At 44.3% G+C, this 17,893-nt stretch overlaps 1 protein-coding gene across 3 annotated transcripts; it reads right to left on the bottom strand.

Annotated features, from left to right (window-relative positions):
• Positions 1-2,214: 2,214 nt before the first annotated feature.
• On the bottom strand, positions 2,215-15,961 carry LOC143300617 (uncharacterized). 3 transcript variants are annotated; one of them, XM_076614413.1, is made up of 6 exons: positions 15,910-15,961; positions 11,783-11,862; positions 9,816-9,947; positions 8,009-8,195; positions 6,462-6,698; positions 2,215-3,393 (listed from the first exon to the last, which is right to left on the bottom strand). In XM_076614413.1, exons 2-6 carry the CDS (start codon positions 11,840-11,842, stop codon positions 3,305-3,307), a joined length of 705 nt encoding a protein of 234 aa, XP_076470528.1. In that variant the 5' UTR covers positions 11,843-11,862; positions 15,910-15,961; the 3' UTR covers positions 2,215-3,304. The 3 variants fall into 3 exon arrangements, with proteins under 3 accessions (XP_076470528.1, XP_076470526.1, XP_076470527.1); XM_076614411.1 differs by lacking the exon at positions 15,910-15,961 and adding an exon at positions 15,571-15,902; XM_076614412.1 differs by lacking the exon at positions 15,910-15,961 and adding an exon at positions 15,805-15,863.
• Between the last annotated feature and the right edge of the window lie 1,932 nt (positions 15,962-17,893).

The following is a 17,893-nucleotide window of genomic DNA, read 5'->3' as shown; positions in this document are numbered from 1 at the left end:
CATCATCAGTTTCAGTTTCTCAAGGAGGCATCGCTGCATTCGGACAAATCCATTCACAATACACCACATCTGCTAGTTGGATGCCTGATAAGCAGCATAACCCAACATGCTTTGTCAGGCCTTGAGTGCATGCACATATATTTGTGTACCTATCCGAGTGGATTTCTTCTTCGGAACCTTGCCAGAGGACAACACTCGTTGCCATGGGTTCTTTTTAAGTGTGTGCTGCACATGGAACCTTGATTTCTAGTCTCATCCAAACGACTAGACGCTCAATTTCAAATTTCCAGTCAAACTTTGGAGAAAGGGCAAGAGTGGGATTTGGACTCAGACCCTTAGGGACTCTATTGGCAGACCAGCGTCTTAACCATTCTTCAGTGTTGGACAAGATAGAAAAGGAAACATGCAGACATCCTGTGCCCATTGTTTGGCAGAAAACTATTGTTTCCTCATCCATCTCTCCCACCTGTAACCAGGTCTGAGGCATTGCAGAATACACAGTTCTTTACCAACACGTTTTACTGGCTAAAGTTTCACTTTCATATTTGTAAAACCATATATTTGTCATAAACGAACAAGTGTTTTTGCCAGCCTTGTCAGTGTCATTTCAGTCATCAAGTTCTTAGTGTTGACCGCTATAACTAACCCAGTGTCTGAAACAATTTCAGCACTCTTCATGCAATTTAACACTGCTCACTTGCATCATGTGGGCTTGAGGGCTGAGGCACCAGGTGTGTCTGGCAGTGGATCATGTCAGGTACAATCCAAACTCAGCCACATGCTGGCAGATAGTGACAACCCCAATGAACATGACAACTGAGTGGTTTGACAGTTGTACTTTGAAAGTCCTTGGTTCAGTCCCAGTAGCAGTGCCAGGCTGGTAAAGGGTTGAATTTTTTTCTGATCTCGCAGGCCAGTGTACATGCATACATGCTTGTCAAAACAAGTGCCTTAATCTGTTTCATGTTTATGTACATTCAGATCAACTACGTGTCTGTCTGTCATGGAAATCCAGTTCAGTGTTTTGATTGTTTATGCCAACTTAGTTACACAAACACAAGTATACCCAGCATGCCCACCCTTGGAAAAGGAGAATGGATGCCTGCATAACTGGATAAAAATGGTCATACGGCCCACTTGTTCATGAGTGAATGATTATGAAAGTTGCAGCACACTAACACAGAAGAATGAGAGACTTGTCTTGAAATTGTTCAAGCAGATTTGGACTCAATCCATACCCGCAGACAGGTTGTCCAAGCTTTGGTATACATCATCGAAGGTCGTAAAGAGAATACAGACTCCTATTTAAAGTGAAGCCCATGTACATAGTGACCCAATCTCTGACAAGATTTGTAACCAGAGCTTTTTAGTCATCTGTGACCAGTACATTACAAAACTTGATTGATGACAAGGCAAACTATTGTATATCAAATGTCACTAAACTGATATAAAATCCATATTTCTGAGCAGGTTGCACTTGAGTGTGTAGACAACACAACTTTATTTGTTATTTTGACAAATCAGAAGTTGAAATTTGTGCTGAATTACCCAACAGTAAAAATATCTGTTATAAGGACATAAAACACGGAGTCATTCTGAAGCATAAACTAATAATCACAACAAAGGTAAAACAAGTTATAAGAAGCTGTCGCAGTAGTCAGAGAAAGTGTGATATTGAAACAGTACATTGATAATTTTTTTTTTTTAATTCCATAAAATTATCAAAGTGCAGCGTTCTATCCACATGTTAACAATAAGGACAAAAGAACACTTGAAACGCATAAATTACAGAATGGTGAGTTATGACTATTACATAAGACAATTTTCTTAACCAAAGGTTTACAATTCATGCCTGGCACCAAATTAAAACATGTTGATTTCTACTGAAAAAACACACCAAGAAATGGGTAATCTGGTGTAGATAATAAAAAGAAATTTTTTTCACCCATTTTCACCCAGAGAGACTGTAAAAATCAATATTCAGATCTTGATAATTCTAACAGGAAATTGTTGGTAATATGTTCGGATAACAATGATACACAAAATTGTTTTTGGACAACATGCACTTAGTATCAATTACAATTTTTATATTAGTAATTTTACCTGCAGTAATAATTATGTATCACACATTATTGTGTACTTAATGGCAATTCCATTTAAATAAAATCACTTCATCTGATTGGTGTATTGTTTATTCACTGAGAGGTGATTTGCAAGTTATACTGAAAGTTTTACGTAGTAAAAAGCGCACACAAGCACTCGCATTTTAAAAATGCGTAGGATTACATTGAAAGTTTTATGTTGTAAAAAGTAAACATGTAAAAGTAAACATCATACATGATCATCAAATTAACGATTTTGTTAGAATGGAAAACGGAGAAGCAGTATTCCCTTTGTTGGGATTACATTCTGACACCTGTCACAATCCATCAGCGTTGATTCCAACAGGAAACAACAGCAATAGCTAAATGTCAGGAATACGGGTGATCACAGTTTAGATCTATCATGTTTATGTTTTTATCACAGGCAAAGGACTTTTTCTTCCAATGCAAGATGTCCATGGCAACATTCATCCCTCAACCCCCCAAAACGAAAACCAGCGACAAACAAACAAATAGATAAGGAAATCGAGCAGCCAATTTAACATCAGAACAACTGATTTATTAGCTGTGCCAAGATAATGTGTTCACTCGGGATTTGTCTAAAAGCAGGACTACTGAAAAATAAATTCTAGGTTTTCCTGAAGTTCCGTAGAATCACTGTGGGCCAAGGACCAGTCAATTAGGTTTTGGCTCAGATGTGGATCCAAAGTATTTTAAAAGGATTTTTCACTGCTCTATGTGTGTGTGTGTGTGAATAGAATAGAATACTTTTTATTGTCATAAAACCTTAAAGTTTATAAGACACAATGAAACATAAACATGAGCATATTAAGAAGAGATGTGTGTGTGTGTGTGTGTGTGTGTGTGTGTGTGTGTGTGTGAGCAGTTTTTGTCTGGCAGAAGGATCATGCAAAAACGTGAGGGTGATTTTTTCAGACGAGTAAATCTTCAGCATCTGCTGCTGCTGCTGACAATGTTTCACTTTCCAACACTGTATTAAACTATCTATCCATGAATAATTATGGACAGCAAATAAATCATTTCACTTCAGAAAGCACTTGAGATGCTCAGCATCGTATATGCAAGTCATGACAGTCCAAACAAGTGCAAGAAATAAGTCAAAGCGATTGGGTGATCAGCTTAGCATTGAACCAGTGCATTCTTTTCTAGCTTTTTTTTTCCTGGGTTGCCAGCATAGCCAGTCAGGGACAGGCTCTGGTGTCGATGGTGAAGACAGAGCAGTTGTCGTCAGCCATCTCTCTCTGCAGAGTGATGATGTCATGCCAGCGAGCTGAAAACACACCGTTCTGTTGAACACCTGTTCTGTTCAGTACTTTGTGGAGCATGGCTGCACCATGCACGAAGCGAAGAATTGATAACACAACCCGTCCCACTCCATAAATCTCATTTAAAACAAATAAACAACAACATTAATTTTAGAAAAAAAAAGGAGCAGAGAAAAAACAGGAAGAAAGAAATGTGACTGTGTTTGTACAACAACAATTACAACAACAACAACAACAATAATGTTTCCATATATAGCGCTTACCCTGCGGCTCTGAAGGCATAAGTATCTAACAAGATACCTTATATCAAGAACAGAAAACAGGAATAATCTAATAACAATAATGTTTCTATACATAGCGCTTATCCTGCAGCTCTGAAGGCATAAAAAAACCACCTCCGCCCCCAACAACTCGCCCCCTCCCTTCCCCCAAAAAAAACACAAAACAAAACAAAACAACAAACCCACAAACCCCCCAACTACATCACTCAAAACACACATTTCCTGTCGCCCCAGTCCTCTACCCCTCTGCACACACACACACACACACACTAATACAAAGACGGTTTTGGGCGGAGAGTAAACTAAGATATTATTTGAACAAGTATGTTTTAAGATTAGGCTTAAACTATTTAATACTGGAGCAGTGTCTGTTCTTCTGTGGTATAGAGATTTCCAAAATCAAGGGCCAAACATCGATGTACAAATGTTCGGAAACTACGGGACTTGCGTCTGTAACGCGGGATTTCAAGCATGCGTGTGTTGGAGAAGAACGCAGGCCAGGGAGAGGTGGTAAAGCTGTACTAGATCAGAAACGCAAGTACTGAAACATATGCAAGCTATACTGTTAAAAAAAAACAACAAAAAAACAAACAAACAAAAAATAACAACAACAAAAATAAAAAAAACGCAACAATCTTCAGAGGGCAATATATTATCACTGCACTATGCAAAAGGGTTGGGTGTGGCTTGAGTACGATTACGCTTGTCAAGTGACTTGTAAGCAGCAGGCATGCACACGCAGAGCATGCTGCACGTGCAAATTGTGAAGCCTATGGTGAAACTGTCTCGTTGTATTTTTTGAGCGTGCTTCAGTTGGCAGACATGTTTTTGATTGGGAATGCCTGTGAACTGTTTACTCACACCACGGCTATAACACTCAGAAAAAACTGCAGTCTGTCGAATCGGATTTGAATGCAAAAATTCCAATGCCAAAAATGCCCCATCTGACAAGCACAACGAAACAACGCCATTGGCCGACTGCAGGCTGGACAATCTCAAGCTGATGCCGCACATTTCAACGAGGCACAAAGCACCATCAGTCAGCTGTGGGCCAGCCGGACTGGAAGCCACTGGTGTCACAGCAGACAGACAACGCACTGGACGACCAAGATTGACGACAGCAGCCCAGGACCACTTTATCCGCCTACGACATCTGTGAAGCCGCTTCCTTTCAGCCTCATCCACAGTCCAAGCACTGAATGGAGTGCCACATGTCTCCGACCAGACCATCCGCAATCAGCTGCACGCAGCTGGCCTGCACGCTCGACGTCCGGTCAGACGACCTGTCCTCACAAGGCGCCACCACTTTGACCGCCACCGAGCATCGCTTCTGGACTCCAGCCTGTCACTTGAACCACGTGTTATTCAGTGATAAATCACAATTCCTTCTGCGACATCAGACAGGAGACGATGAGTCTTCCGAAGAATGAACGAACGCTATGCAGCAAACTGCGTCAGTTGACCAAGCACGTGCTCGGGGTGGTGGGGGGGTGATGGTGTGGGGCGCCATCAGTGACAATGGACGTAGTCAACTGGTGCGAATTGACGGGGCTCTGAACGCCCAGCGCTATGTGGCTGATATCCTGCAGCTTCATGCTCGCCCACTTTTGGCCGCCCCACACGCCATTTTCATTCAGGATAATGCCAGACCGCATACGGCACGTTATACGCAGGCCTTCCTGGCTGTCAACAACGTTAACACGCTGCCATGGCCCTCACTGTCTCCAGATCTCAATCCAATTGAGCACATGTGGGACGAGCTGGACAGACGGCTCCGAGCCAGGGTCACTCACTCACTCATTCCCTCGACCGCTGGGGTCGTTGGGGGTACATGAGGAAGATGTCATAGCTCGCTACGCCGTTCTGTTGACAGCTGTCGTGAGGAGATCTGGCATCGTCATTTTGGTCCATTCCTTGACGTTGTCGGACCAGCTCTTTCTCTGCCGCCCCCGTCTGCGCCCTCCCTCTACAGTCCCTTGCAGGATGGTTTTGGAGAGGGTGCTATGTCGTATGACGTGACCAAACCATGCCATCTTCCGTCGTTTGACAGTCGCCAGCAGTGGTTCTTGGGGCCCAACATAGGTTCCTCTCAGGTTCCGCACATAGTCATTGGTCTTGTGCTCCTTGTAGGAGATGTGTAGTAGTCTCCTCAAGCACTTGGTTTCGAATGCTTGGATTCTTCTTTCTGTTTCTGCCATCAGTGTCCATGTCTCACATCCATATAAGAGGATGGAGACCACCAGTGACTTGTAGAGCAGGAATTCTGTGTGGAATCTGATGTTGCTCTTCCATACCCTGTTCAGTCAACTTAATGGACATCGACGTAGACACCCTTGCTAACAACATCAAAGAGGTGCTAACTACAACAGCTGAACAAGTTGTGGGAAAAAAGCGAAAAAGGATCCAACCATGGGTGACAAATGAGGTCCTAGATCTGTGTGACAAGCGGCGAGAACCGAGAACAAAGAAACTAGTAATGAAGCCAGGACGAAGCACCAACAGGTGAACAGAGAAGTCAGGACGAAGATGAAGGCAGCCAAAGAAAACTGGATAGAGGAGCAGTACGAAGTTGAGAAAGGCATGGAAGCAGGGAACAGCCAGGGTCAATACGTCGGAAAACTTGCAGGATCTGTTCCAGGCACTCGAAGAGGAGTGGCATGTCATCCCAAAACACGATCTCCCCTCCCCACCCTACCACTCCCCCGTCCCCCTCTCCCCACACACTATCTCCTCCCCCACACACTCAAGATTTCTCCTCTACCCACCATCCCTCCCCCTAAACCCACACTCACGGTCTCTCTTGATCTGTGCCAGGTGCGCGGGGTCTCTGAAGAGGTGCACGGTGACCAGGGTGTCACGTGACACGTGGTACCTCCTCAGCATCTCGGCGCCCACCGACTGAACCACGAAGGGTTGGGCCCTGTAGTCCAGCAGCAGGCTGGCGAAGCGGGACGCGAACTTCTCCTTGTAGTCCTCGTAGTGCGTGTGGCGCTTGAGCTGAGCCTCGGACAGCATGAAGGTGTTCAGATCTGGGGAGTGAGGGGGTGGGGTGGGGGTGGGGTGGGGGTTACAAGTACAATTAGTACTTATACCACTTTGCACGATGACATTTTATATCATGTATAATAGGCAGTCGTCTCCGACTATGACCCTCAAAACAGCAGAGGAGGCAACTGTTGTCCACGACTATCTGGGCTAGAATTTGATTACAGTGGAGAGTGTCTTGCCCAAGTTACACCCCCACTCTCTCTCGGCCAAGAGGATTTTAGGACAGTCGGATTTGGGGTGGTTCCCAAAGGCCAGCTAGCCCTCCCCCCTCCCCACCCACCCCCGAAAGCTGCAGCACTACGAGCCTGTGCAATCTTGCCTCCTAGATTAAGAATCATAGTCCTTCACAAAAGACTGAGCTGTAAATGACTTCCCATTGCAATGCAAAAACCACTTCTCATACTTTGCTGTTGGCCCAGTTGAAAGCATAACAATGACAATATACACATACAAATCACTGAAGTCTTCATGCGGATTTATCAAAAGACTGAGCTGTAAATGACTTCCCATTGCAATGCAAAAACCACTTCTCATACTTTGCTGTTGGCCCAGTTGAAAGCATAACAATGACAATATACACATACAAATCACTGAAGTCTTTATGCGGATTTATCATTGGGCGTGTACTAAAACATAAAGAATTATTGATTTTGAAACTCGTTTTCTACCATTGGGTTGTCGTATTTGCAATACTGAAGAACGTGGTTATTGACGATTATAAAACAAGAAAGGTATCATTTCCAAACACAGTTGTCAGAAATGGAATTGTTTTCTTCGTTGAAAAAACAAAAGAAAAAAGAAGCAATCTTCTCCCAAAGAGGAAAAACTGTTGTCAGCGACACACACACACACACACACACACACACACACACACACACACACACACACACAGAGCACAGCACAATACGACACGACACGATACGACACAGCACAACACAACACAGCGCAACAGAACGCGACACGACAGGACGGGACACGACACCACGCGACGCGACGCAGCACAACGCGACACGACTGACACTACACGACTCGACTCGACACGACACGACACATCGCAATGCACCGCACCACAGCACACCACAACACACTACACCACAACCCAACCCAACCCAAACCAGCACAGCACAGCACAGCACAGCACAACCAAATATAACCCAACCCAACCCAACCCAACCCAACCAGTCACACCACAATACACCACGATCTAACCCAACCCAACACAGCCCAGCACAGCACAGCACAGCCCAGCCCAGCCCAGCACAGCACAGCACAGCCCAGCACAGCCCAATACCCAGTTCGTCAGACGGGATGTAGGCCCTGACCACAGCCCAGGCATCACAGAGTCCTGCCGGGGCCGGGAAGTCTGGCTGCTTCATCCTCATGTCCGACACGAAGAAGGTGCGGGCGTTGTCGGTGGTTCGGAACCAGAACACCACCACTGCCTCGTCCTTCCACTTAGATGGAGTCAGGTCCCACGTCTGGTGATCATCATCATCACCATCATCATCATTATCATCACCATCATCATCATCATCATCATCATTATCATCACCATCATCATCATCATCACCATCATCATCATTATCATCACCATCATCATCATCATCATCATCATCATCACCATCATCATTATCATCACCATCATCATCATCATCGTCATCATCATTATCATCACCATCATCATCATCATCATCACCATCAATATCATTATCATCACCATCATCACCATCACCACCATCATCATTATCATCACCATCACCATCATCATCATCACCATCATCATCATTATCATCACCATCATCATCATCATCACCATCATTATCATTATCACCATCATCACCATCATCATCATCATCATCACCATCATCACCATTATTATCATCATCATCATCGCCATCACCATCATCATCATCATCATGAGAATGCTACATGTCTGTCTGAGTGTGCATGTGTGCGTGCCTGAAATATGATTGAATGACACTGGAAACTAATGATGAGCGCCCAATGGCAGCCGTCAATCGGCTCTACCCGGGTAGGCAGCCTGTTGTGCAAATGACCCCGTGTTTGTAAAGCGCTTAGAGCTTGCTCTCTTGACTGAGGATAGGCGCTATATAAGTATCCATATCATTCCTAATGATGCTGCTGCTGCTGATGATGATGACGATGATTGTGATGATGATGGCTACTTCTAACAATACTGATAATACTAATAAAACTAACAACAACATTAATACTAATACCAATAATACTACCAACAACAACAACAATACTGATACAAATAAGATGATAATGATGATGATGATACTAATAATACTGACAGCAACAACAACGATAACAACAGCAACAATAACATCAGTAATAATGATAATAATGATGATGATAATAATAATGATAATAATGATAACAATAACAACGATGAAGAAGAAGATGATGATGCTAATAATACTGATAGTACTAACAATATTGATAATGCTAATGATACTGATAATAATAACAACAATGCTAATAATACTGATACTAATGATAACAACAACAACGACAATATAATAATAATAATAATAATAATAATGATGATGATGATACTGATAATACAAACAACAACAACAACGATGATGATGATGATGATGATAATAATAATAATAATGATGATGATGATGATGACGATGATATCAATAATACTGATAGTACTGATAGTACTAACAATACTGATAATGCTGCTAATACTGATACTACTAACAACAACAATAATAATGATAATAATAATAATAAAGATGATGCTGATGATAATACTGATAATACTAACAATAATGATAATGCTGATAATTCTGATAATACTAAGAACAACAACGACGACAACAACAACGACAGCATTAATAATAATATGCAAACAGTAATAACAACAACAAGAACAATGATATTAATAATAATAACAACGACAAATCCCCAACAACTCAAGCCAGCCTAAGACGCCGGGGTCTGCTCCACAGCCAGCGGTCAGAGCCCACACTGATGACAAGACATCAGTGGAAGGATCTATTGGCGCCGTCGCCGCCGCCGCCCCGAGGCCCCCCAGCGGAGGATAGCGTGCACTGACTGACCTTTCTGGCGATGCCGACGAAGCGTCCCCTCAAGTTGGTGACGGCCCTCTGAGCCAGCACCACTGCCTGTTGCACCACGCCCACCGTCGTTCCGTTGTTGGTGGGGAACCTCAGGAACATGTACACCCCGTCCTGTGTGCACGTGCGCATTTGCACGCACACATATATACAAAACACACACACGCACTCACACACGTGCGCGCGCACGCACATACACGCACACACACACACACACACACACCACACACACACACACACACACACACACACACACACACACACACACACACACACACACACACACACACACACACACCACGCACGAACACACATGTACATGACTGTTTAATTTTTTTTGTTTTTGTTTTTGAAACATTGTGCTTTTGCTGTTTTTCTTTTCTTTTAATTTATATATATATTTTATCCTTTACCCAACAAAGCCCTCGTCCTTGATTCAAAATTACTTTCCCGTGTTAAAACATAAACTGTGATGAAACCGCAGATAAAAACAAAAAACACTTAATCGTCGTGTTATTTTGTTCGCGCGCACACAAAAACAAACAGAGGGATAGACAGACAGAGGGATAAATAGACAGACAGAGGGATAAACAGACAGACAGAGGGATAAACAGACAGACAGACATAGGGATAAACAGACAGATAGAGGGATAAACAGACAGACAGAGGGATAAACAGACAGACAGAGGGATAAACAGACAGACAGACAGAGAGGGATAAACAGACAGTCAGACGCACGAATACTCTCTCTATTCACCATTACCATCATTATGTTACAGCACCAGCATCAACAATTGAAGAAGACGAAGAAGAAGAAGAAGACGAAGAAGAAGAAGAAGACGAAGAAGAAGAAGAAGACGAAGAAGAAGAAGACGAAGAAGAAGAAGAAGACGAAGAAGAAGAAGAAGAATGGGAAGAAGACTGACAGTTGCTGAACACAAATTCAGTCAGGGTAATGTTTTCACTCACTGTGTATTGTATTGTATTGTATTGTATTGTAGTGTAGTGTAGTGTAGTGTAGTGTGTTGCGTTGCGTTGCGTTGCGTTGCGTTGCGTTGATTGCATTGTATTGTACTGTATTGTATTACTTTTTCTCGCAACAGAATTCTTTGTGTCAAATTCAGGTTGCTGACGTCCGGGGAACGGAGAGCGCGTCGCCACAGCGTAGCGCCACCCTTGAAATTATTTTCTCCTGTATTTTCTGCCTGCAAGTGTATCTGTTTTTCTATTAAAATCGGTTTGACTTTTCTGGGGAATTTGGCCAGAGACAACCCTTTTGTGAACTTGTGAGTGACGACCGTGTTTCTAGGAACGATCCATTACGTTCTGCTCACGTTATTGTTTGGTGTTCAAAATCCAGTGTTTTTCTTTTCCTCACGATTTGGATTCAGGGAAGATAATTAAAAGATTCAAGGACGTTTGTCAGACAGGGGAATTAACCCCTGTGTTGGTGGAGGTATGCGCCACTGATGCACAGTGCCAAATATTAATTTAGAATTTCTGTTTCCTTCTTCTTATGATGTAGTTTTGGTATTATACTAGCGCTACAGAGGTGAGAGGAGCAAGAAGAAAGAGAAGACGGAAAAACAGAAAGGAAGGAAGGAAGGAAGGAGGAACCAACAAAAAAACAAAACAAAAAAAAACCCCACCCAAAAATGGAAGCAGAGAAGCACCAAACCAAAAGAGCAGGAAAAAGAAGAAGAGAAAGTTAGATAATAAGAACAACAATAATAACGAACAAAAGAAAGAGGGAAAATTGAAGACGAATAGTAAGAGACAGAACGCACACACAAGATTGCAGCATCACACACACACACACACACACACACACACACACACACACACACACACACACACACACACACACAGAAGGATGTACATCATCATCATCACCACCATCAGCAGCACAACGACGCGACACTGAGAAGACAAAGGAGACAGAGACTCACGTTGCTATGACGTCCATGACTGTGATGCTGTGGAAGTGAACTGGACTCGAATGGGTCCATTGTCTGATGATGTCTTTTGTCTGTCAATTTCAACCATACACAGACGCGCGCATGGACACGCACACATGCACACACTCACACACATACACACACTCACACACACATACACACGCGCGCGCGCGCACACACATACACACACACACACACACACACATACACAAATAAACACGTAAGTCCATGGCACTTAACTACATCGTCACGGATTGTGGCGAATTTCATATTCTTCAGTACGATGACAAAATTACGCAATGTTGCACGAACATATCTCTTTCATAAAATGCAAATCTAATAAAACGTTGAAAAAGACACCGACTCGCAGCTTTCTTAATTAAGCACTCTCTGTATGCACATATGTGTTCATTACGAGGCATGATTGATGATAATAATGATGATGATCATGATCATGAATTACACTTCTGTTCATTACAAGGCATCATTAATAGTAATGATTATGATGATGATGTTGGTGATGATAATGATGATGACGATGATAACAATGTTTATTCATAATGTGCTCTGCAGCCTTAGTGCAGAGACCCAGAACGTTAACAGTTAACATCAATATAGGAAAAGAAATGATCACAAACATTATCAACTCTGGGTACTGTAACCAAGACTTAGAATCAAGACAAGTGGGACGTGTCAGCGCGCGCGCGCGCGCGCTTTTTTCTTGTACCCTTGGGCTGGTAAAAAAAAAGAAAGAAGTGCTTATCTCAATACCCTAGAAAAATATAATTCCGTTCGTTCGTTCGTTCGTTCTCCTGAAAAGGTTTATGAAACTGACATTTCTGTAGGTGTGTAAAAAACAACAACAAACAAACAAACAAACAAACAAACAACAACAACAACAAAAGAAAAAAAGAGAGAAAAAAAGAGAAGAAAACCTGTGGCGTAGTCTCCTGTCCTAGGACATACTAACTGTATCACAAAAGGCGGCTTCAATCTTCGGCACAAAGCCAAGTTGGCCGCCCACCATTCACTGTTCTGTCGGTGTTACTGTGCGTGCAGGTCCTTGGCTTTCAAAGCGTCATGAAAGAGTTAATCTCTGGCAGTGTTTCCACTCGGGTTTTGTTGTTGTTGTTGTTGTTATGTGTATGTACGTGTGTGTGTGTGTGTGTGTGTGTGTGTGTGTGTGTGTGTGTGTGTGTGTGTGTGTATGCGCGCGCGCGTTTGTGTGTGTGTGTGTGTGTGTGTGTGTGTGTGTGTGTGTGCGCGCGCGCGCACTCGAAAACCCCAACCTCCCTATACATACATACATGCAACGTTTCGAAGTATGTGGGGTGGAGAGGCTGTGATGAAGATGAAAAGACTGATTCTTCACTCACACACCACCCGATGTAAGCCTGATATCGAACTGCTTGAGACGATTGTCAAAGCCGCCAAGACGAACTTGAACACATGCCTGCTTAAAGGTGGTTGTTCTGTTGAGGAATGTGTGTCTCCAGAAGAGAATGGACTAGAAACACCCACCAACACACACACACACACACACACGCGCGCGCGCGCGCGCACTCCAACATCTCCCCCTCCCTTCCCCCAATTTATCGTCTCACCCGAATGACTAGCGTCCAGACCACTACTTAAGGCCTAGCGAAGGAGGAGTAGGAGGAGGAATACTGCCGAGTGTGGGGATTCGAACCCGTGCGCACAGATTCCCTCACTTCCCAGACGGACGCGTCCCCACTAAGCCACCCCTCCCATAACCTAACAACAGAGTCATGGAGAAAGTGAGGGGTCAAACAGTGGCGGTCTGTGAGCCCGTGTGTGTACCTGGTGCCACCCTGGTGGCTGATAACCTGGAAAGGATCTATCACTGACCAACTGCTTCAGAGATCGCGATAACTGAGTGCAGATAATAAGGCAGCCAGGTCTCCAGCCTTTCGTGAAGTGTCGGCAGTGAATGCTGTCGAAAGGTCAATGCCACAATGCCAGTCCACTTTCTGCTGGAAGATAAACATGGTGGTGGCTAGTTGCCCTTCCCCTCCATTATAAGAACTCCTAATGATTTAATGTATGGAGAGACAGATCGTTTTCCCAATTCCATTAATGCCTTGTCCGATGTACGGGACACTGGGTGAACTTACTCAACGTTCAGGCGAATTCATCTGGTTGTGTCTCGTCCGCGTGCAAGCACACACACACACACACACCGACACCGACAAACACACACACACATAACAAAAAAAAACTCACTTATACTCGAACTTACGTACACACACACACACACACCGACACACACACACACACACACACACACCGACACACACACACACACACACACACACACACACACACACACACACACACACACACACACACACAATAACATAACAAAAAAACTCACTCACTCATATTACACTCGGACTTTCAAGTGGGGGAACAAGCGGACAAGCCAGGGAAGGGAGGTAACACCGCTGACCAATCACACAGCCAATCAACCAACACCAAGTAAGGTCAGTGACACAGGAAATGAAAAGTCAACAGTGCTTCCAACAAGGATAAAAATAGAGAAGGGACTAGTTCACTCCATGTCAATGATTAATTGAGTGAATGATGTGAACCGTGTGTTGTTGACTCTTCCAACAGAGGGAGGAGGGAGGGGGTGTGGGAGTGGGGGTGGGGAGAGAAGGGTGGTGAAATAACAACAACTTGTTAGTTGCCTTTATTCAGTGTTAACATGAATTTCAAGCTTAACTTCGTGTGACAGTTTGCTGTATGACTATAACCTTCACTTTAGTCAAGATTTCTTTCTGTTTATCAGCTATCGTGCTTGCACCTGTAGCAAAGTATTTCTTACACTGCCTGAATTTGTGACCACACAAATAGTTCTATGCGTTGACTGTTTATCTGGATTAACTTACTGAAAGAAGTTTTGTATAGAATTAAGTGGAATTAATAATAAGTTGTTTTCGTTTTCCGCGATTGTACACTTCCAGACACGCCACCCCCGACTCTACAGCACACACACACACACACACACACAAAACGCGTGCGCGCGCTGACAGACAGACATGCGGACAGACAGAGGAACAGACGAGAGAGAGACAGACACACACACAGAAAGAGAGAAAGAATGAGATGGATTAAACAGAAACGCACCACGGAAAAGAAGCAGCGGACATAAAACTGAAACTAAAACAGGAAAGCCGAAAGAAAACAAAGAGAACGAGCAAGAAAAGTGGAAGACAAAAAATGCAAACGACAAACAACTGTGACCTCCACAGGAGGAGGAGGGAAGAAGAAGAAGAAGGAAGAAGAAGAGGAGGAGGGGAGGAGGAGGAGGGAAGAAGAAGAAGAGGAGGAGGAGGAGGGAAGAAGAAGAGAGGAGGAGGAGGAGGGAAGAAGAAGAAGAGGAGGAGGAGGGAAGAAGAAGAAGAGGAGGAGGAGGGAAGAAGAAGAGGAGGAGGAGGAGGGAAGAAGAAAGCAGAAGAAGAAGAGGAGGAAGAGGAGGAGGAGGGAAGAAGAAGAAGAGGAGGAGGAGGGAAGAAGAAAGAAGAAGAAGAAGAATAGAGGAGGAGGAGGAGGGAAGAAGAAGGAAGAAGAAGAAGAATAGAGGAGGAGGAGGAGGGAAGAAGAAAGAAGAAGAAGAAGAAAAAGAAGAAGAAGAAGAGGAGGAGGAGGAGGAGAAGAAGGAGAAGAAGAAACACCACCACCACCACCACCAACAACAAGCCAACCAACAACAATAACAACAAGAGAGTACACAAAAACACATCAATCACACTTACCCGACACCCCAACAGTAAACAAAGCGGGCTGACTTTTCCACACACCTTCTAAAACGTTCACTGAAAATTTCCAGCTCACTGTTCAGAATTTTTTTTTCTTAATCTCCAATGAAACCACAATTAGTCACACACACACACACACACACACACACACAAGCGCGCGCGCGCGCCAGCACCACAGCACGTAACTCCACAAACACAAGCACTTATCTAACTAAAGTGACAATCACACACTTCGTCAATAGCTGATATGTATAGCAAGAGCACACATTCTTTTTCTTCAGGCTGTTAGGACACCCCCTAAACAGAAGGCACTGGCTTTCCTCCCTGTGTGTTTACCGAACGATTGCCGAAGGCTCAGCGAAAAAAAGAACTGCGGCCGCCTTGCTCTGGCGTTGGGAGCAAGGAACTGTGGGGTTGCGAACAAAGGCGTGCACACGTACGTAGATCGATAAAATCGAAGCCAGTGATCAGTATTGGCAGACAGTGCGGAGCGCACGGCGGAGAAAGAGGTGGGGGTAGGAGGAAAGAAAGAAAACAGGTGGGAGGAAAGTGGGAGGGGGAGGGGGGAGGTGAGAAAGTGGGGGTAGGGGGTTGGTGGAGGAAGAGTTGAATCATGCGGCTGCCATTGCCTTAGAGATAGAGAGATAAGGGGGTGGGGGAAAGACGGAGGGAGAGAAAGGGAGATAGAGAGAGAGAGAGGGGGGGGGGGTGATAGACAGATTGAGACGGACAAATTACCAGAGAGACATACACAAAGAGACAGACTGACAGATATATACATATCTATCTATCTATCTATCTATCTATATAATGAGAGAAAATGAGACAGAGACAGACAGACCGACCGACAGACAGATTTTGTTGGTGATCTTCTGCTGTTCTCATTGGCAGATGCCAGGAACCATCTTGGTGGTCAGGGTGGAAGTTTGTCTGTCGATCCTCATCTTTGTGGGTGTGAAGTGCAACATGACGGATGTCTGTCCATAGTGCTGTAAGTGTGAAGTGCAACATGACGGATGTCTGTCCATAGTGCTGTAAGTGTGAAGCGCAACATGACGGATGTCTGTCCATAGTGCTGTAAGTGTGAAGCGCAACAAGACGGATGTCTGTCCATAGTGCTGTAAGTGTGAAGCGCAACATGACGGATGTCTGTCCATAGTGCTGTAAGTGTGAAGTGCAACATGGCGGATGTCTGTCCATAGTGCTGTAAGTGTGAAGCGCAACATGACGGATGTCTGTCCATAGTGCTGTAAGTGTGAAGCGCAACATGGCGGATGTCTGTCCACAGTGCTGTAGGTGTGAAATGCAACATGGCGGATGTCTGTCCACAGTGCTGTAAGTGTGAAATGCAACATGGCGGATGTCTGTCCACAGTGCTGTAGGTGTGAAATGCAACAAGACGGATGTCTGTCCACAGTGCTGTAGGTGTGAAATGCAACAAGACGGATGTCTGTCCACAGTGCTGTAGGTGTGAAATGCAACAAGACGGATGTCTGTCCACAGTGCTGTAGGTGTGAAATGCAACAAGACGGATGTCTGTCCACAGTGCTGTAGGTGTGAAATGCAACAAGACGGATGTCTGTCCACAGTGCTGTAGGTGTGAAATGCAACAAGACGGATGTCTGTCCACAGTGCTGTAGGTGTGAAATGCAACAAGACGGATGTCTGTCCACAGTGCTGTAGGTGTGAAATGCAACAAGACGGATGTCTGTCCACAGTGCTGTAGGTGTGAAGTGCAATATAGAGGATGTCTGTCCACAGTGCTGAAGGTGTGAAGTGCAATATAGAGGATGTCTGTCCACAGTGCTGAAGGTGTGAAGTGCAATATAGAGGATGTCTGTCCACAGTGCTGAAGGTGTGAAGTGCAATATAGAGGATGTCTGTCCACAGTGCTGAAGGTGTGAAGTGCAATATAGCGGATGTCTGTCCACAGTGCTGTAGGTGTGAAGTGCAATATAGCGGATGTCTGTCCATAGTGCTGTAAGTGTGAAGTGCAATATAGCGGATGTCTGTCCACAGTGCTGAAGGTGTGAAGTGCAATATAGCGGATGTCTGTCCACAGTGCTGTAGGTGTGAAGTGCAACATGGCGGATGTCTGTCCACAGTGCTGTAGGTGTGAAGTGCAATATAGCGGATGTCTGTCCACAGTGCTGTAGGTGTGAAGTGCAACATGGCGGATGTCTGTCCACAGTGCTGTAGGTGTGAAGTGCAACATGGCGGATATATGCTGGACGTTGCGGTGGCCTCAATGTGATTACGGGGCTCTGCATATTGAACTCTGCATAAAAACAACAACAAAAAAAACAAAAAACCCCAACAG

This window comes from Babylonia areolata, chromosome 26, assembly GCF_041734735.1.
Source record: "Babylonia areolata isolate BAREFJ2019XMU chromosome 26, ASM4173473v1, whole genome shotgun sequence".
NCBI lineage: Eukaryota > Metazoa > Mollusca > Gastropoda > Neogastropoda > Buccinidae > Babylonia > Babylonia areolata.
The sequence above is the reverse complement of the archived record's forward strand: the minus strand, read 5'-3'. Positions and strand labels throughout refer to the sequence as shown.

Coding starts and splice junctions, on each gene's coding strand:
- LOC143300617 (XM_076614413.1), bottom strand. CDS start 11,842: ATGGACCCATTCGAGTCCAGTTCACTTCCACAGCATCACAGTCATGGA. Junction 8,196..9,815: donor TCGTCGGCATCGCCAGAAAG/GTCAGTCAGTGC, acceptor GATGATCACCAG/ACGTGGGACCTGACTCCATC. Junction 3,394..6,461: donor GGCACAGATCAAGAGAGACC/GTGAGTGTGGGT, acceptor GTGTGTTTTCAG/CTCGCTGGCATGACATCATC.